Source organism: Elephas maximus, chromosome 22, assembly GCF_024166365.1.
Source record: "Elephas maximus indicus isolate mEleMax1 chromosome 22, mEleMax1 primary haplotype, whole genome shotgun sequence".
NCBI classification, from domain to species: Eukaryota; Metazoa; Chordata; class Mammalia; order Proboscidea; family Elephantidae; genus Elephas; species Elephas maximus.
This window is the reverse complement of record NC_064840.1, coordinates 72,821,763-72,843,248: the sequence shown is the minus strand read 5'-3', so window position 1 is coordinate 72,843,248 and position 21,486 is coordinate 72,821,763. Positions and strand designations below refer to the sequence as shown.

The 21,486-nt window shown below is 40.8% G+C and overlaps 1 protein-coding gene across 9 annotated transcripts in view; it reads left to right on the top strand.

The window, feature by feature from the left end:
* The window catches only part of DLC1 (DLC1 Rho GTPase activating protein), a 456,845-nt gene that overhangs the window by 237,672 nt on the left and 197,687 nt on the right, over positions 1-21,486 (top strand). The window contains exons 6-7 of one of the 9 annotated variants that reach the window (XR_007514916.1): positions 20-177; positions 1,778-2,110. The exons of 5 other annotated variants lie outside the window; for them this stretch is intronic. Coding sequence is in view for 3 of the 4 variants with exons in the window: in XM_049866102.1 (XP_049722059.1) it covers positions 19,602-19,713 (112 nt within the window). In the remaining variant the exon portion in view is untranslated. Of the gene's footprint in view, positions 1-19; positions 1,756-1,777; positions 2,111-14,654; positions 19,714-21,486 lie in introns of those variants that run through there. 3 more of the 9 variants (XM_049866107.1, XM_049866108.1, XM_049866102.1) reach the window with 3 other exon arrangements.

Below are 21,486 nucleotides of genomic sequence, written 5' to 3'. Positions count from 1 at the left end.
AAAATTTTTTTTTTTTTAGGCTGGTAACTGAAAGGTTGAAAGTTTGAGTCCACCCAGAGGTGATCTACTTCCAAAAAATCAGTCACTGAAAATCCTGTGGATCATGGTTCTACTCTGACACACATGGGTCATCATGAGTGGGAGTCAATAAGAAGGTTACTGGTTTTGATTTTTAAGGTACACAGCACATGACTTTATCTTGCTCCATAGCTGATGCTTTTTCTACCTCTCTGTAAGAGGTTGAATAGTGTCTCTTCAAAGTTTGTGTCCTTCTTAGAATCTCAGATTGAGAACTTTTTTGGAATTTGCGTCTTTGTAGATGTATTTAGTTAAGGTAAAATAAAGTCATACTAGAGTAGGGTAGGTACTAAATCTAATATGAATAGTGTCCTTATAAAAAGAGAGAAGAGACACACAAGGAGAACGTCATGTGACGACACAGGCAGAAATTGGAGTGATGTGTCTAAAAGCCAAGAAACGCCAAGGATTGCTGGCAACATCAGAAGCTAAGATAAGACATGGAACAGATTCTTCCCTAGAGCCTACAGAGAGAACATGTCCCTGCCACACCTTGATTGCAGACTTCTAGGCTCCAAAACTGGAGAGAATAAATTTCTGTTGTTTTAAGTCACCTAATTTGTGATAACTTTTTACAGCAGCCTTAGGAAACTAATACGCTCACTTTAGTAAAGTCATAAAATAAGAAAAGCCTGATTTCCCCTTTTGGGTCACATGGCTGATGTTTGTGCTACATGGATGGACGCCGCTTGCTGCCTTCGCCATTGTAGCTGCAATACAGTGCTTGGAGGCCTTAGAATAAAAAAATCCCCACCTCCACACTTACATGTAATTTTTTTAATTAAAAAGCCAAAAAAAAAAAAAAAACCTTGCCTATTTCAGCTTCTGGTGGCTCCAGTCATTTCTTGGCTTGTGGCTAAATTATTTCCATCTGCCTCCATCTTCCTGTGGTCGTCTCCTCTTCTTCTCTTTCTGCCCCATGTAAAGACATTTGTCATTCTATTTAGGGCCCATCCATTTACTCCTGGATGATCTCATCTTGAGATCTTTAACTTAATTACATCTGCAAAGACTCTTTTTCCAAATGAGATCATATCGATCAGTTCTGGGAGTTAAGACATGAACATATCTTTTGGGGGCCACAATTTCACTCACTATACTGGGGAACTGACTTTTTTATTGTATCAAGAAAACTTGGTTTATTTTGTAATATTTTTGAGCACCAAATGTTTGGACTTAAAAAAAAAAAAAAAAGAGTCGGCAAAGTCTAACTTTTGACCCTAACTTTGAGATGGCACTTGTCATTCTGCAGCTAATCAGGAGGCATTCGAGCAGATGGTCCATAACAACAGAACATAAACAGAGCCGAGCCAAACCGAAAGCCCACTGCTGTCGAGTCGATTCCCACTCATAGCAACCCTAAACAAAGCCGTGACCCCCTAATCCCCGCATGAAGAGAATGCCGTGACCTTCCTCTGATGCGGACAGGAAGACTGTGGAATAGAGACATTAGCAATGTCCTTCCAAATGGAGATATTTCCGACGCACATAAAATACCTTCAAACATTCCAAAAGCATTCCCATCTAGAATGGAAGCCAGCTTAAAAAAAAAAAATGACAGGATACAGATATCAAGACATTTTCATAATGGAAAAATATACAAATTTTCACCAAAATAGGTTTGTTTAATTTTCAGACAGAAATTAGAAAGAAGCCCTTAGTTGCATTTTTCTTTCCTTTCTTTTTTTTTTTCTGGTAGAACCTAAGTGAGCCAAGCAAACAGCACTGATCCATAGAAAGAATTCCACATCTGGAAAGTCTTTGCTCCATCTGGGGTAGGTTTTTCAGCCTCTTGCTCTTTCTGTACCATTTCCCATGACTTCAGCTTACCTCGCTTTTGTTTTCTTTAGTAAAGTTATTTAATCCTTAGGGATTTTTGTTTGGTTTTGTTTTTAAGAGGAAAGGAGAGCAAGGGAATACCTTATAACATTTTGTGATTTCCCAGAATTTAGCCTGATTTGTATTTTAAGTGTCTACCTAAGTGACATAGATAGTAGCAAATGTAAATGTTATTTGACAAATCCTATAGAATTGTATTTTAGAAATTCCTTAGGCACAGTGCTTTGATTTTATTTTCATAGATTTAATACTGGTCATTATTAAAATTCAACTCTACAGTCTTATCTTTTTGTTTCAAATAATAGAATTTAATGTCATGAAGTACGTGGAAATAAAGTTACATATTTGTATCGTAGTATTTGTTGATGTATTTAATATAATTAAGAAAAAAAAGTTTACTATCTAATTTTGATCTTACTGAATACCTTACCAAGATGTAAGTGTGGGTTTTGTTTTGTTTGCTTCTCTCTCTACACTTTCTCCTGAGAATCCCCCTCAGTGGAAAGATCATCTACACGGCCTCTAGCCCCAGCCACTCAGCCAATTGCCTACTTCTTTACCAGCTGCCAACTTCCTGTCCAGCTGCGCCACAGACTCCGTCACAGGAATGCCCGTGCCCTCTGTATCTCGCATTTTCTAGCTCAGCGTCTCTGCTAACATTGCTACATTTTCCTAAAATTTCCTTTCATACCATCTCTAAATTTCCATGTTTATTTCCTCCTTGCAGCCTTCCATGATCTTCACTACTCTGAAATCAGCATTTTTTCCTTGAACTCCCAAGTACTATGTCTGAACTTCTCATAAGATTTTTATCTCTTTATACCCTTTATTATAATTAAGACTTATTTTCCCTATTATAAAACCCATATCTGATTTATCTTTAAATGTCTTACACAAAAAAAACTCAATATTTTTTAATTAACAAGGAAAAAAATGACATTTTTAATGGGGAATAGAAACACACCCTTTAATGCAGTGTTTGTTCAAGTGTGTCTCATGATTTTTTAGAGTACTTGTTTAAAAATTCATACTCCTGGGTGCCTCCAAGCCTAAGAAAAACAAAACTGAACTCATTGCCATCAGGTTGAATCTAGCTCATGGCAACTGCATGTGTTACAGACTAGAACTGCTCCACAGGGTTTTCTTCGCTATGGAAGCAGGTAGCCAGGCCTTTCTTCTGCAGTTGGTAGTTGAGAGCAAACCATTCCTCTCCTCCAGGACTCCTGAATCAGAATTTCTTCAACTTAAGAATCTTAAATGTTAATATACTCTCCAAGGAATTTTTATCCACACTAAAATTTGAAGATCACTGGTTAATATCCATGAAAGTTTCCCATTTATTCCACATGCATATAATTTCAAAATGCCCTTCAAGGCAATAAAATTCTAAGCCATAAGGTAAATTATCATGATGCTGAAGAGCTACCGAAAGGTTGTATTTTATTATGAATACAACAAAAATAATTTTTGACTATCTGTTTTTGCCCAGTAGTGCTCTGGCTAATAAAACTATTTAAGGCACTACCTACCCTCGGAGAATTCACAGTTAAGGTGAGAGAAAAGACGCATATGTATGATAAGTTTATTAAACAAGCAAAGTAACCAAAGATGCTCTGTTGTGTTGTAATGTTTCAAATGTTTGCCATGTTAATACGCATTATCCAGCCTCCCAAAGAAAACAGCCTTTTAAGATAATGGAAATAATTCCGTATGCACATGTGGTAGAGAGAGAAAAAGAGGCGGGGAGCTGAGACTATTGGATAAGAACCTGAATGACATATTGCTCCACCACACATGTTCAATAAGTAGATGTTTATTTGGACCAGGTCTAGTTCGTATATGGGGCCCTGGTGGTGCAGTGGTTAAGAGCTCAGGCTGCTAACCAAAAAGTTGGCAGTTCTAATCCCCCCAGCTGCTCCTTGGAAACCCTACGGAGGCAGTTCTACTCCATCCTATAAGGTCCCTATGAGTTGGAATCAACTCGACAGCAGTGATAATTTATTTATAATCTCATCCACAGCTGTACACCCCCTCCTACTCTACCAAGGCTAAACTTTATTCACTCTTGCAATAGCCAACAAGCTTTATTAAACACCTGTAAAACTGGCTGTGATGAAGACATAGACCACTGTGAAGTAGGTAACCATGAACAGCCAGATGAATGAATATCTCAGGGAAAAGAAAGAGATCACAGGAGAGAAGAGATTCAGAGAGGCACATGGGCGACTGACACAAAAAAGGCTCCCTAATTTGCTATTTTGTAAGCCTGGTAACAGCCGAAGTGACCTGAAAAATCACCTTCATGTATAAGGTCGCCATGACATGGAGCCAACTCGAGGGCAACTAACAACAAGAACATATATTGCTCAAAAGTGATTTAAATATTACCACTCTTTTTAGTAGTAGCCTCTGGGTGGTGAAAATGATTAACTACCCGGCTACTAACCCAAAGATTGCTGGTTCAAACCCATCCTGAGAGGCCTTGGAAGAAAGCCCTGTGATCTGCTTCCAAAAACTCACAGCCGTGAAAACTCTATGGAGCATTTCTCTTCTGCACACACGGGGTCATCATGAGTAGGAATCAGCCAGATGGCAAGTGGTTTGGTTTTAGTATTATTCGTAATTATTTAGTAAGGCTACAATCTTTACCATCCCCTCAGCAGGGCCTGTTATCTCTTGGAGGTCAGTCCAAGTCCAACCAAATGGCAGCCCATCTAATCCTCTTCCCTACCTACCTCCACTCCCACTTCCTCTGCTAGAAAGTTGAGGGCCAGAGTTACAAGGGGACAAGGTCTAGGAAGCAGTGATGTTGATATGTGAGGCAGCCTTTCCTGCCTCTCCTGTTTAGTTGTCCAGGATTTCCTTATCCTAAGACCTTTGGGACACATCCCTTAAGAATGCTGACAGCCTGCTGAGAAAGATAAGTGCCAGCTAAGTGGTAAGGTACTGGTAGGCTTAGAGAGAGAGCACTGCTGCCCTGCTCCACAGAGCATCTGGGGGAAAAGAAAGCCTGGAAAAACTGGAGAGGTGGATCGGAGGCATTTCTAGGCAAGGAAAATGCTGTTGGCAAAGTGAGGACACGGGGAATGCAGAAAGCAGGGTGACGCAATTGTGCAGCTCAGCCAGCTGGAGCCTGGTGTTTGTGTTTGGAAGGAGGGAAGATTGGAAAAACGGGATGGGCCCAGATTCCAGCAGGCCTTGGATAGTGATTATAATTTTCACTAAGAACAGTAAATCTTATTAATCAATGGCATTACCCCACCTGCAAAGCTCTAGATATCCTTTTTCTTAACTCTTTATTCAGTACCAAAGGAAAAAAAGAAATGAGGCAGAAACACTTCTTTTTAAACAATGCGTACAATACTAATTATTATCCATTCAAGAACCACTGCAGTCACCTTGATAAAGGTTAAAGTGTTCACAGCCTGAGGGGCTGAGCGAGTAGGCTGGAAAAAATTCGGAAGATTTCGAGTTACGCTTTTGCTTTTGGTGATATGCTTTTAAACACTGAGTTTTACTATAACCCAACCACTGTTGGAGATAATAAATGATAAGTGATACCATTAAGATAAAGATGAATTTAGAGAACTAAAGAAAATAGAAGCTTCTAAAGGTCTCCAATTTTCTCACTTATATCAGAGCAAATCATCTTCCTAAGAAATGCTAACCATTTCCTAAACACTAGCCATATGAAAGGAAGCTCTAGAATGAGCATATTTTACACTTAAATGGCAAAATGGCCTGTTGTACTTCCTGCCACCATCCGCCCCTTGTTTTTCTTTGAGTATTTCAGTTTTAACATCCTTGCATCATTGACCATCTATAGTCTTGGTGCCAGATGTGAACTACTCATTGTGCATAAAATTCCAAAGGCAAAAAACCACCATTTCCTTTAGAGGATTTCTGTTTCACTTTCCAGTTGAAGACATTAACAATGCTTACTATGTTGCTTTTCCCTGTAAATAACAAATAATGTTGCTTCTCCCTGTAAATAACAAATAACAAGAAATGGGCAATACCAAAAAATGTTTAATTCTGAAGTCAGTACAAAATGTCACAAATCAAGGCTTCATTTTTTCTCTCTTTGTAGACACAAGGAAGCTTAAATACCAGGAGCTGAAACACTCAAGCAGTCGCTGTCTTTCCATACTTTTTGTGTGTACATTAAAGCAAGGTTCCCCAAACTATTTGTGGTGACCAGTTTTTTTCCCCCAACCTATCATGGACTTGTACCATTGTAAAATATAATAAAGTTGCAAGAAGAATTAAAGAAAATAGCTGAAATTCTTTAGCGTTATATTCAACAGATTTAAAGTAACTCAAAACTAAACTCATTGCCTTTGAGTTGATTCTGACTCATAGCAGCCCTACAGGAGAGAGTAGAATTGTTGCGTAGGGTTTCCAAGGAGCAGCTGGTGGATTTGAACTGTCAACCTTTTGGATAGCAGCCGAGCTCTTAACCACTGCACCACCAGGGCTCCCACTCTGTCATCCTACTATGAAAAATTTCAGAATTCTTATTCCTCTACTTGCGTACTCATCTCCGACCAAAGAAGGTCCTCAGGCACGAGATGTTTTTGAATGCCACCTTATTTCCTAAATCTATTAACGGAGAACGCTTCCCACCAAAAGAAGGGATTTATCCAAAAGGAACGGGTGCCATAGAGTCAACTGTGACTCACGGAGCCACGATATAAAAAAGTAAAACTATGCTCCATAAGGTTTCCTATGGCTGGTTTTTCAGAAGTTGAGCTCCAGGTCTTTCTTTCCAGGCGTCTCTGGGTAGATTCCAAGCCTCCAGCCTCTCAGTTAGCAGCCGAGCACATTAATCATTTGCACCACCCAGGGACTTCTTATCCAAAAGGACAGTTGCAAAAAATCTCCTTTGACCTTCATAGTAGGCTTCCCCTCCCCGCTGCCCCCAGGCATGAGTGTACTTGACCTTCACTGCCCTTGCCCGCATTTGTAGCATATTTGAAGATTGTCTACTCTGTGAGAGCTTACCCTGTGCAAATGAACAGTGATGTTCCATCTCCCGTAATTCCAGTTTTTTTTTTTTCTTCTCTCAAGGAATGTATTTTTTAGTTCCTTTTCCTGACTTGTCCTTCTTTAGGTTTTTATATGCCAGTCAGAAGAAAAACAGTTTCTTTTTTTTTTCATGTTTTTATTTTTCTTGTTTAGAATAATTGGAAAGAGGTTTGGGGCCTACTTTTTATCAGGAAGAGACCGTGAATGTTGGGTATTATTTGCTGCTAATGTTAGCAAAAATGCAAGTTCACTTGAATGAGTATTTTCTTTTATTTATTTATTTGTTTGTTTGTTTATTTTAATTACTTTTTATTGTGCTTTAAGTGAAAGTTTACAAATCAGGTCAGTCTCTCACACAAAAATTTACATACACCTTGCTATACACTCCTAATTGCACTCCCTCTAATGAGATAACACAGTTCTTCCCTCCACCCTCTCTCCTCGTGTCTGTTCGGGTAGTTTCTGGCCCCCTCTGCCCTCTCATCTTCCCTCCAGACAGGAGATGTCAACATAATCTCATGTGTCTACTTGATCGAAGAAGTTCACTCCTCACCAGTATCATTTTCTGTCCCATAGTCCAGTCCAATCCCTGTCTGAAGAGTTGCCTTTGGGAATGGTTCCTGTCTTGGGCTAACAGAAGGTCTGGGGACCACGGCCTCTGGGGTCCTTCTAGTCCCAGTCTGACCACTAAGTCTGGTCTTTTTACGAGAATTTGGGGTCTACATCCCACCTCTCTCCTGCTCCCTCAGGGGTTCTTTGTTGTGTCCCCTGTCAGGGCCGTCATAGGTTGTGGCAAGGCACCATCTAGTTCTTATGGTCTCAGGCTGATGTAGTCTCTGGTTTATGTGGTCCTTTCTGTCTCTTAGCTCATAATTACCTTGTGTCTTTGGTGTTCTTCATTCTCCTTTGCTCTAGGTGGGTTGAGACCAATCGATGCATCTTAGATGACCACTTGCTAGGGTTTAAGACCCCATACGCCACTCTCCAAAGGGGGATGCAGAATGTTTTCTTAATAGATTTTATTATGCCAATTGACTTAGATGTCCCCTGAAACCATGGTCCTCGCCCCTGATACGCTGGCCTTTGAAGCGTTCAGTTTATTCAGGAAACTGCTTTTGGTTTAGTCCAGTGGTGTTGACCTCTCCTGTATTATGTATTGTCTTTCCTTCCACCTAAAATAAAACTTATCTACTATCTAATTAGTGAAAAGCCCTCTCCCATCCTCCCTCCCTCCCCACTCTCATAACCATTAAAGAATATTTTCTTCCCTGCTTAAACTATTTCTCCAGTTCTTGGAATAGTGGTCTTATACAATATGAGTGACTGATTTCATTCAGCATGTCTTCCAGATTTCTCCGTGTTATGAAATGTTTCATGGATTCATCATTTTTCTTTATGGGTGTATAGTATTCCGTTGTGTGAATATACCATAATTTATTTATCCATTCATCCAATGATGGGCACCTTGGTTGCTTCCAACTTTTTCTATTGTAAACAGTGCTGCAGTGAACATGGGTGTGTGTATATCTGTTGAATGAGTAGTTTTTAAGTTTCCATTACATGCCTTGGAAAAGCAATGTATAGGCACATAGGAAATATATTCCACTATAAAAAAATGCAGCATAATGATACCTATAGTTACTGATTTTAAATGCTTTTACTGTTTTAGCTATTTATAACATGTCATTACTTACAGCATTGTATTGACAGTAATAATTATTCATTATAGAATAATTTGTTCATGATTCCATTCAAAAAAGTTTTGTTAGATGATATTCTAAGTGCCTTATAAAACTCTCTCATATAATTTGATCCAGTAACACAGGACTAGGCAAGTTGTTTCACTATATGAAGCAAAACCAAGTCCCACATGTACTTGATAGAAATGTCCACACACCAGTCCAGAGAGGATCGCATAAGCAGCAGTTTCCTTCCTCATGATGGAATGGTGACAGCAAACCGCCCCTCCTTACCTCTCTGAGAAGGTGGATATCTGATGGTTAGAGATTCAGAGTACTGATGTTTTGCTCTTGTCACAGAATTTTCAGTGATAAAAAACTTGAACACTGAACTTCTGTCTCACAATTCCATCACTTTCATATACGCTGTGAGTTGCTTTTCATAAAATCCACCTCTATTTTTCTATTGGGTTCTTCCCTTTTTTGCTTTTTGATTTGTAGAGTGATTTGTTTACTGTAGATATGTACATTCTACTAGTTATTTATATTGCAGATATTTTCCCCAATTTATCATTTTAAAGTATTACTCCAAAAGGTTCCCTCACGTACCTGCTCCTTAATCCCACTTCATTCTCACCTCCAGCCTCTGGAAATGTTCTCTGCCATTTCAGTTTTGCCTTTCATAGAATTTTATACAAATGGAAAAAGATGTTATGAGTAGTGCAATACAAGTGTTCGTAGGGGCATATGTTTTCATTTTTCTTAGGTTAATTAGTAGGAGTGCAATTACTTGGTAAGGGTACATTTAACTTTGTAAAAAATGGCCAAGCAGTTTCCCAATGTGGTTGACCTACCAGCGATGTATGAGAGTTCCAGTTGCTCCATATCCTTGCTAACACTTGTTATTATCTCTTTGATTTTAGTATGTCCTCATATCTAGCTGTTGTTTTAACTTGCACTTTTCTAATTACTAAGGAGTTTGGCCATCTTTTCAAGTACTTACTAGCCATTTTTATATCTTCTTTTATGAAGTGTACGTTCAAACCTTTTGCTCATTTTTTAAAAATCTGGTATTTGTCTTTTTTGTTATTAAATTTTAAGAGTTTGTTGTATATTCTGCATGCAAGCCCTGTATAGGATATATATTTTTACAAATATTTTCTCCTAACTTGTGGCTTGATTTTTCCTTTTCTTTTCAGTGCTTTCAAAGAACAAAAGATTTTAATTTTTATGTAATTTATCAACTTTCTTATGATTTAGGATTATTGGATACTAAGAAAGCTTTGTCTAACTCAAGGTCTCCAAAATTTCTCCCATGTTTTCTTCTACAAACTTTGTAGTTTGGACTCTTCCATTTAGGTCTATGGTCCACTTAGAGTTCATGCTTGTTTAAGGCGTGAGGTAATGGTCCCGTTAAACTCGTTAATGTCAAGTCAATTCCTACTCACAGCAAACTTATAGGACAGAGTAGAATTTCCCTGTACAGTTTCCAAGGCTGTAACCTTTACAGAAGCAGACTGCCACATCTTTCTGCTGCTACGTGGCTGGTGGGTTCAAATCACCAACCTTTTGGTTAGCAGCCAAGTGCTTAACCACTGTGCTATCAGGGCTCCTTGAGGTAAGGGTAGAGGTTCGTTTTTTCCCATATGTTATCCGATAGCCCAAACACAATTTGTTGAAAAGGATTATCCTTCCTCCCATTGAATTACCCTGACACCTTTGATGAAAATCAGTTGACTATGTAGTATAGATTTATTTCTGAAATCTTCATTCTCTTCCATTGTTCTATGTGTCCATCCTTAAATCAGTACCATCCTGTCTTGATTGCAGTAGCTTTATAAAACCCAAACCAAACCCAATGCCATTGAGTTGATTCTGACTCATAGCAACCCTATAGGATGGAGTAGAACTGCCCCATAGGGTTCCCAAGGAGCGCCTGGTGGACTCAAACTGCCAACTTTTTGGTTAGCAGCCGAGCTCTTAACCACTGTGCCACCAGGGCTCCATAGCTTTATAAACCAAAAAAAACCCAGTGCCGTCGAGTCGATTCCGACTCATAGCGACCCTACGGGACAGAGTAGAACTGCCCCATAGAGTTTCCAAGGAGCACCTGGCGAATTCAAACTGCCAACCCTTTGGTTACCAGCCATAGCACTTAACCACTACGCACCAGGGTTTCCACATAGCGTTATAGTAAGTCTTTAAATCAGGTCGTGTAATTCCTCCAACATTGCTCCTCTTTTTGAGAATTGCTTTGGCTTTTCCAGGTCTTTTGCATCTCCATTTAGTGTTTAAACTTTGTCAGCTTCTTCAAAATAAAATAAAAACCTACTCCTGCTGGGATTTTGATTGGGTTTCTGCTAACTCTAGATTAACTTGAGGAGAATTGACATCCTAAGAATATTGAGTCTTCAAATACGGTATAAATATGGTATATGTCTGCACTTATTTAAATCTTCTCTCGTGTCTCTCAGCCATGTTTTATAGTTTTCAGTGCACAGGTTTTTGTACACATATTTTGTTAAATACATCTCTATGTATTTCATATATTTTATCTTGTTTTAAATGATATGTTCTTTATTTGATTGCTCAATTATTCATTGTTAGTGTACAGAAATACAATTGAATTTCACATATTGATCTTATACCTTATGACCTATCTAGGCTCACTTTTAGTTCTAGTTGGTCTGATTAGAGATTAATCAATTTTGTCATTCTTTTCAAAGAACCAGCTTTTGGTTTCATTGATTTTCTCTCTTGTTTATCTATTTTCGGTTTCAGTAATTTCTCTTTTTATCTGTATTATACCGTTTCTTCTGCTGGTGGTTGCAGAGAAGCCTTTATTCTGGGACATATTTAACCCCTACTACTGAGACCTGGGAAACCCAGGTGGCGTAGTGGTTAAGTGCTACAGCTGCTAAGCAAAAGGTCAGCAGTTCGAATCCGTCAGGTGCTCCTTGGAAACTCTACGGGGCAATTCTACTCTGTCCTGTAGGGTCGCTATGAGTCGGAATCGACTCGACGGCAGTGGGTTTGGTTTGGGTTTGGTACTGAGACCTAGGAGTCCCTGGCTGGTGCAAATGGATAACACGCCCAGCTTCTTGTTGGAAGTTCAAGTCCACTCAGATAAAAACAGCCATTGAAAACTCCATGGAGTGCAGCTCTGTTCTGACACTCATGGGACTGCTGTGATTTGGGGTCGACTTGATGGCCACTGGTACCCGTGCTGAGGCATGACTCTACCCAGGGCCCCAGATTTCATGAGGCCCCTTCACTCTGGCTGGAAACCCTGGTGGCACAGTGGTTAAGTGCCATGACTGCTAACCAAAGGGTGAGCAGTTCAAATCCACCAGGCGCACCTTGGAAACTCTATGGGTCAGCTCTACCCTGTCCTGTAGGGTCGCTATGAGTCGGAACCGACTTGACTGTGACGGTTTTGGTTTTTTTTTTTTTCTTCACTCTGGCTAGTGGGGCATGTACTAATCCCAATTTTTTGTGAGCTCCAAGAAGTGATCCTTCCACTTCTTCCCCCAGCCTTGTAGAGCTTCCTCTCACACACGGGCAGGTCAGTACTTAGCCCAGGGCTTGAGGAGACCTTCCTGCTGATCTCCAGAGCCACCTCTCTGTGCTGCTTACCTTTTCTCTGTTACTCTGCCATGCCAATTCTAGCTGCCTTAGTCTCCCTGAACTCTGACCTCTGTCACCTCAGCTCAGCAAGACTTCCAGGTTCTGTTTGGTTTTCCCCTCCTGACCCTGCAGCCCAGAAACTGCCTCCAAGGAGCAACGTAGGGCAATGATGATAGGGCTCACCTATTTTTTTTTTTTTTTTTACCTTCTTGCAGGGATGACAATTCTGTTCTGCCTATTGTCCAATTTCTGAAAAATATTGTTTTGTATTTTTTGCCACGGTGGCGTAGTGGTTAAGAGCTACAGCTGCTAACCAAAAGGTCAGCAGTTTGAATCCACCAGGCAGTTTTTGGAAACTCTATGGGGCAGTTCTACTCTGACCTATAGGGTCAGAATGGACTCAACAGCAACAGGTATAATCGGCAGGTTATATTAACACAGGAAAATATTTGGGTTCCTGTTTGGTTAACTTTTAAATGATCCTTAAATGTATATTCTTGGGTATGCCCACATTGTTATTGTTGTTTGGTGCCATCAAGTCAGTTCTGACTCATAGCGACCCTGTGTACAACACAACAAAGCACAACCTGGTCCTGAGCCATCCGTACAATTGTTGCTATGTTTGAGCCCGTTGTTGTAGCCACTGTGTCAATCCATCTCATTGAGGGTCTTCCACTTTTTTGCTGACCCACTACTTTCCCAAGCATGATGTCCTTCTCCAGGGACTGATCCCTCCTGATAACATGTCCAAAGTACGTGAGATGAAGCCATCCTTGCTTCTAAGGAGTATCTGGCTGTACTTCTAAGACAGATTTGTTTGTTCTTTTGGCAGTCTATGGTATATTCAGTGCCATACAGACATTATATAAAATTGCTTTTGTTTTTATTATTAGTATAGGCATATTATTTGAGGTGATTGATTTGAGAATTGCTATGACCCAAAGGGTAATCACATCTGGCATGCCTTAAGGAGATTTGTGGCATTGAGCTTACATGAAATAAAAAGAAACATTTGATTTTATTTGTCTGTTCCTTGTAAGGAAGTCTTAAAATTCAGAATTATCAAGAGGTTGATATTTTTGGTCCCAGTGTCAGTGTAAAGATAAATAAAATAGCTAGCATGTATTGAAATAAACACAATTGAAGAGCCATTCGAGTAGTCATAATATGTTCTAAATCTGAGTAAGCAGAGAAATTACATCCATGTTGTTCTATGCTATGATGCTGGACTGCTTTAATAATGCACTAGAATTTTACACTGTGAAGAATAAAAGGAATGCAATTATTTCCCCTCCAAGTTGTTAACTATATATAAAATTTTTCATTAGTTGTCCTCTTGCTAAGGCAATAAAGACTGCAGATGTATCATATCTTAGCGTTAGTATTGGTGAGGTATCTTTGTTGATTTTTCAATAGTAATTAAAAATATTGTAACCATCTAAGAAGGTTTAAATAATGACATAGAAAAAAAAAATTCTAGGAGGATCACTGCTTCCTCTCCCCTTTCTCTGGTATCTTTTATTTCCGGCCTCTTTGCCAAAAATTCTGATATAAAAAACAAGGGTCATCTGCAGAAAATGGAAAGAAAAAAATACTAATCGAGAGAGAAGTACACCCAGACAAACACAAAATAAACAACTCCAGAGAAATACGTTCCAGAGAACTTAAAATTAGCCTCAGGAAAGTACAAAAACGGCCAATTGCATTTGCTAATAGTTATGATTCTTTCAAAGTATTTTTTAGAAGTGGCATGAGACCATCCGGTCCAGTGGAGTTGTTTAACCTTTTTGTTCCTCCCCAACGCTGCATGATTCTGACTCCACTACCACCTCCACCTATTTGACTAGAATCAGTAATTTAATCCATCTCCTCGTTTAACAGTGGGAAAAACACTGTTCCAAAGTCACAAAGCTGTCAAGGAGCAGGACTAGCATTATGTCTCCCTTCTCATGGGCAAGGTGACTTTATCAGCCCAGGTAGAGAGCTTTGCTTCAGAAAGCCTAGATAGCAACTGAGACTCACCAGTCAAAAGGGAAGGAAGGTATTGTGACATCAGACAAGAAGAAATCCTTCCCTCATTCCTAATATTCACTTCTTGTTTCATTTGCCCCCTTCCCCCTTACGTGTTTATTTAACGCTGTACCCCAAACAAAGATAGTGTGATTTCGGTATGCATCAGTAGTTACAGAGCAATGGTCTCTGAACTTTTTCTCATCACTCACCCCCATCGGTAAAACTTTCTGAGCATAGATCCCTAATGTATACATTTACTTAGAAATTATATCCATAAATTACTATACTCACCTGGTTTTGTACATTATATTAAAAATAGAAATACTTAAAGTACATAGATATAGATACGAAGATTTTCTTCCAGCCTTCAAAGGGATTATCTTATTTGCCTGCAGGTTAGAGATTGTTTTAAAGAAAATCTTTATTGTGGTCTATTGAGTTCAAGCATCCGTAGATCCTTCCTAGATAGTATAAACCACATCGGGAGTCTCTGGGTGGCACAAACAGTTAAGCACTCAGCTGTTATCCAAAAAGTTAGTGGTGTGAACCCACTCAGAGGCAGTCTGCTTCCAAAACTTTCACAGCCTTGAAAGCCCAATGGAGCAGCTCTGCTTTGCACACATGAGGTCACCAAGAGTCAGAAGAGACTTGAGGGCAGCTAGCAACAACAACAACAACAACAACAAAACAATAATTGGCCTGAGCCCTTTGATCTAAAACATTTAACTAAGTTCATCAAATAGAAAATTTTCAACCAGCCAAAGTCAGTGCAATCCCTAGGGCTCCAGATGGAGAAGCAGATTAAGAAATACGAGTTGTGATGGCACTGCAGCGGACGTGCTAAAGATGATCGTATTAATCATTTCAAAATGAAAATAGTCATCAGCCGCGTGTAACCTACATGCTAGGCGTTATTCCCTGGAGAAATCAGAGTTGCAGAGGCCTCATACTACAAACGCTCCCTGTTACAGGCTGTTGGATCCGTACATAATGGAGAACTCCCTCACTCTGATGGCATTACAGCCCTTTCTGCAGGCCTACTATGCTGGAGTGGACACTGTCATTCACTAAGCCTGCTGTCCTGCTACTGGAGATGGATACTCATAGCGTTTAACCCAATGGGGTTGTAATAACTTCCTTCCTGTGCCAAAGACCCGGATCTAAGCATGGCATTGACTTTTAATAAACTTTTCGTTTCCTGTCACTATTCACATTATTTTGAAAGAGGCTGCCAGCACTTTGGACAGTCCTAAATGTCCTGATGACGCCAAAGAAAGCTTAAATGAGTTGCATTAGCACACAGAAAGTGGCCGTAACACCAACACGGATTTATGATCCACAGGCTTAGAAAAGAAAGTGCCCTTAATGTTAGATCAATGAAAATGGGGCCTAGGAACATTATGGAATTAAAATTTTTGTTTGCAGTAAGAAGTCAAAATTTATAAATTAGACAAGATTAGATGAAATCTATAATACATTGCCAGACCGGGCTCCTACATGGAAATGTTAGGTACCTACTTGAGCCAGAATCACTAGCTTAAGAGTTTACAATGCTTCCCCTGGTCAGAAGGTACCTAAGCCAATGGCTAATTATCAGATACTGTTCTCACCTCCCATAGTGATTGTATGAAACTTGTGGAAATACAACTTGAGGAAGTATTCTATAAATAGTAGATTCTAAAAAGCACTTTTCTGTGGGGGAACATTTCAAATAGCCTACAAAAAAAGAAAGGAAGCAAAAATTCCTTTCAGATTAGCTGTGTATTAGAATGGTTTTTATACCATACCCGTGGTATGTGGCCGTGATTTCATCATAAGGAGTAAAACGTCCTCATAATGAAACTTGGATTTCATGAGCCTTCAGAAATGAAAGGTCAAGTTCCCAGCCCTAATTTGGGTTACGGTAAATCCAAGGAGTAAAGCCACCCACCACAAAAACATTTAGGGGCTCCCCCTCCTCAACAGTCTAGATGGAGCTCCTTAATAGCCAAACAAAACAACCAGTTAGGCCCAGGGTAAAGAAGAGTCTTCAGTTAAGTTTCAGGTGATTTCAGCTATGGAAACTGAAGGGCAATAGCTAAGAGCAAAGGTCGCTGGGTGGTACAAAGATACTAACTGATGTCTTCTTCATCCTCAGCTTCCCCATGCCTAACACAGTGTGTGGTTCAGGGCAGGTACCCATTATGTTTATCAAGCTGACCTGAATCCCTTCATACTGTAAGCTTATATACATCACTCATGCTGTGGTATTTTATGCTGTTCTCTACAAAAGGCATCCAAATAGAGCTGCCCTGTGCAACCTGGCTTAAAGGCTTAAATGTGCTCAGACTTCTTTGAAGGAAACACAAAGGGAGAAAGAGAGACTGACTGGCTTTGGGTATTTTGCTTTAAAATTAACCAGGTAATCATGGTTTTGATGAACATCTGGCTCCATTAGCATGGCATAGTTTATGGAGAAAATGTTCTACATTCTACTTTGGTGAGTAGCATCTGAGGTCTTAAAAGCTTGTGAGCGGAGCAGCCATCTAAGATACTATACTAGTCTCACCCTGTTGGAGCAAGGGAGAATGAAGAAAACTAAAGACACAAGGGAATGATTAAGTCCAAAGGACTAATGGACCACGTCTACCATGGCCTCCACCAGACTGAGTCCAGTATATCTAGATGGTACCCGGCTACCACCACTGACTGCTCTGACAGGGATCACAGTAGAGGGTCACGGGCAGAGTGGGAGAAAAATGTAGAACAAAATTCTAATTCACAAAAAAGACCAGACTTACTGGTCTGACAGAGACTGGAGTAACCCGGGGAGTATGGCCACCAGACACCCTTTTAGCTCAATACTGAAGTCACTCCTGAGGTTCACCCTTCAGCCAAGGATTGGACAGGCCCATAAAACAAAAGGAAATGAAATGGGCACGCCAGCCCTGGGGCACGTACTAGAAGGCAGGAGGGAACAGGAAAGCTGGTAACAGGTAATCCCAGGTTGAGAAGGGAGAGCCTTGGCGTGTCGTGGGATTGGTAATCAATGGCACAAAACAATGTGTGTCCTGATAATGAGAATCTAGTTCTGCAAACTTTCATCTAAAGTACAATAAAAAAATTAACGAGGTGCAGTTGCTAGCTGCTCTGGAGTCGGCCCCTGACTCATGGCATCCATGTGGTCTGCAGAGTTTTCACTGGCTGATTTTCAGAAGTAGGTCATCAGGCCTTTCTTAGTCTGAAAGCTCCACTGAGAGTGGCGGCTATCCATGAGGAACACTGGCCGGAAATCAAAACTCAGTTTTCTGCACAGAAGGTGAGAATCCTACCACTGAACCAAGTACTAAAAAATAATAATAATAAATAAAAATATGTACTAGACAATCAAATTTTTTGAAATTTTTTATGGAGAATTTTAACTTGGAATTGGCTGTCGCAGGAACAGCGTTCTACATACTCTCACAATTAGTATTCATTTCCTCTTAATTTATGCCCAGCCCAATGGGAAGGCAAAGAAGTGGCTATCTAATTAAGAATCACATCCTTCGCTGGGGTGACTTGTGAGTTTAAGAACTGGGGAACCATGGGTTACTAATAAGAAACGGTACTAACACTCGTGAACACAGTCTCACTGTTTTAATAACCAGCTTTTGCTAATTAAGTTATCAAAGTTGTATGGGAAAGAGGATGCATGTTGTAGAAATTTAGAGACTCCAGGGATCGGTGTGAGTTGGCAACAACTTCATGAATAAAAACAATTATGGATTGTGGTGTTGGCGAAGAATATTGAATATACCATGGACTGCCAAAAGAACGAACAAATCTGTCTTGGGAGAAGTACAACCAGGATGCTCCTTAGAAGCGAAGATAGTGAGACTGCATCTTACATACTTTGGACATGTTGTCAGGAGGGATCAGTCCCTAGAGAAGGACATCATGCTTGGTAGAGGGTCGGCGGAAAAGGGGAAGACCCAACGAGGTGGATTGACACAGTGGCTGCAACAGTGGGCTGAAGCATAACAACAATTATGAGGATGGCACAGGACCGGGCAGTGTTTCTTCTGTGGTACATAGGGTCGCTATGAGTCGAACTGACTCAAGAGCACCTAACAACAACACCATGATAATAATTAGCATTTGCATGGCACCTTGAAATTTACTAAGTGCTTTTACAGCGTTATGTCATCTTATAAAACTGGCCCATAGATACCATCTTAGGCCAATGTTGAACCTCTGAGCCAAACCCGGAAAGTTATAAAATGGGGTTTAGGGGATGGAGAGAAAGGAGAAGATTAATAATGCATTAAGAAAGCAGAAAATCAGCCAAACTTATTGGCACAGAAATGGATGTACTTGGCATTTTAGAAACTCAAGAACATGTCTTGTAAAAGAAACAGTTGGCCTTTATTTTGATTTCACAGTGCTTGGCACTTCTTTTCACTCTTTTGGGGTGAGGTTTTGATGTGCAGTTAATAATGATGAAGCTCACTTGCTTGGAACTAAATGTTTCACAAAGCTTAGGGGACATTTGAACCTCATTTAGAGGCAAACCCTAGAGTCATTTGATTAAACCACCAAGGCATAGTTAGAGTGAAAAATATGGGGAACTAATTGATATTTTGTTTAAAACTCAGGCGTTCATTGATTTCCCAGCGAGAACCCAGATTTATCTGAGGGATTCTCCTTACAGTCACGTCTTCCTTCCCACAGCCACAACTAGAGAATGAACGTTCTAGCTCATAAACAGCCTAACCAGGAATTAATGAAATACAAACAAGTTCATCAAATGCAAATGCTAGTGACAGCTGACCTGGAAAGTTGCCGAGAAGCCTACCCGCCGCTCACTCCCTTTCCTCGCCTCCCACCCCCCCGCGTCTTTGCCTCCTGCCCTTGTCTCTCCTCAAAGACGCAAGATCACCTGGGTTGCCAGTTAAAAGACGTGTTATTTCGTAGGACAGTCAAGCATGTACCAAGTCAAGTGATTGGATTACACAGGAAGCTAGAATCATCTAGATAGCCACGACTGAAGCTGGCCCCGCGAGCCTGTCGTTGGCTCATTTGTAAGCCTTTCCAGATGTGGCACCCGCGCGCGCTTGGCGGCTGTCCAGGAGGCCGCCTGCAGCCGGCGCGGCCCGGGGCCGCAGTGCGAGCCGCAGTGCCGGGAGCCTGAGCGCGCAGCGCTGGCTGCAGGCTCGCCCCTCGGGGACCCGCGCGCACCAGCCGTGCCGCCCGGCCGAGCGACGACAGCCCGCAGCGCAGGACGGACATCTCCAGGAGGCCGACAGCAGAATGGTGGCTGCGCCGAGGCTGCGCTGAAGTCATTGCTGGTGCACGGGGGACCCCGAGGCCCACGTGATGGCGCGGCCCCTGAGACCCCTCCGGAGGTCCTTGAGTGATCACATCAGAGACTCCACAGCGCGAGCCCTGGATGCGATTTGGAAAAACACCAGAGACAGACGGCTGGCAGGTGAGGGGCGGAGGGAGGGGTGACAGGTATTCGAAAGAAAACCATTGAATACACACACAGTTATTAACTTGGATAATTAATGACTCATCAGCTGAGTGAAGTTCATCACTGTCACGGCAATGTTTTTCTTCTCCCCTTCTCTGCTATTAAATGTTCTGGAGTGTTTTTTTTTTTTTTTTTTTTTGCTTAGTGACTCTGGTTACTGGCCTGATTATTTTCTAGATAAGGTTTTATGAGGGTTTTTTTTTTTAACCTTGAACAGATGAGCAAGGTCCTTCTGAGCGTCATGAAATCACTGGCGATGAACAACTTGCACGCAAACGCGCCGAGCTCTTTCGTACTGTTAAGGGTCAGCCCTGGGGCTTGCCTGGCTGGCGGCGCAGGAGAGAGACCTGGGAGGGCTGTGTGAGTGGAGTGCCCTGTGTTGCCCAGTGAAAGGCTGCTGGTATTTCCTCTGGCAGCCTGGAGCTGCTCTTAGTTCCAAGAGAGTGTCAGGTATGCCAGAGCCAGGCATTTGAAATGTAATAAAACATAGACACAGTGCCGTGATTCACATGGTAGAGCGGCTCATGTGACAGCCGTCAAATGGCAGACCGTGTCTGAAGTGGTACAGTAAGTAACACGGACTGGTTTGGGGTAGGAAAGATATTAGTGAATATTCTTACAAAACAGCACCTCACAATAAAAACTCCGGATCTGGGAAAGGCATCCCAGCAGTGTTTACGCCTTCTTCTTGTTGACTCTCAAAGTCTGTATGCCTGTGCCATCTACATGTGTGGGTCAAAGATTATGTTTTCTTAACCTTTTGTGCTTAATCCAATTGTTTTTCATATACTGAACGAAGTCCTGAATTGTTAAGATATTAGAAGTGCCCTCTAAGTGTCAATCAGGATTTCAGTGCTGTGTGTTCTGGAGAAAAAGCTCATTTGACTTTCACATCATTGTCTTGACATGACTTGAAGAGGGGAGATTTAAGGCGTGTGATTGTGATCGGGTAGATTATGAAGGTAATGTGTTCGTTACATACCTTCACAGACGTGAACTAGCTCCGAATGTTCATGCTAATCTTTCTCTCTGTTGAACTAAGCAGTATTGCCCAGGACTAGGAGAAAATAATCAATGTCAAGTCTAACCATAAGGCAGGGGAGAGAGAGCAAAATATTTTTAAATTTGGTCATTTTATTATTGCTTTAGAATAAAATGTGATACATTAAAGAAATCCAATACATTTATTTTGTAGTTGTATTATCTAGGGACAATTTGCAATTGGCCAGAGGAAGTTTAAGAAATAAGATATGGGAGTATAGAATCCACAACTGTAATTAGTTAACCCAAAAGAGAAAATGCGGTTCTTTCATTGTTTTCTTACTTGGCATTCCCATTGTCACAAGTGGAAAGATTCCAATAATAATGTCTTACTAAAAGATAACACAGAAATATTTAATTGTGGTTTGATGTTTTAATTTGGGAGTAGGACTAATCCAAACATTCCTGTGTCCCAGTCTTCCTCTTACATTTTCATGAATGAAGAGTTTATGGCAGGTGTTGACCTCTAAGAATAAGGAGATTACCCCTGGTGAGTTGCTGTCCCTTTCTTCTTCTTTGTCTATTGTACATTAAATGTGTATACGGAGTTAAAGTGTAGCGTCAAAAGTAAACTCATTAATGAAAGACAATTTGGAGAAAGTAGTTACTTATGTATGGTGAAAAATAAACCATTTCCATAGCTGTAATGGGAAATGCACCCTGGTGGCGCAGGGGTTGTGCTCGGCT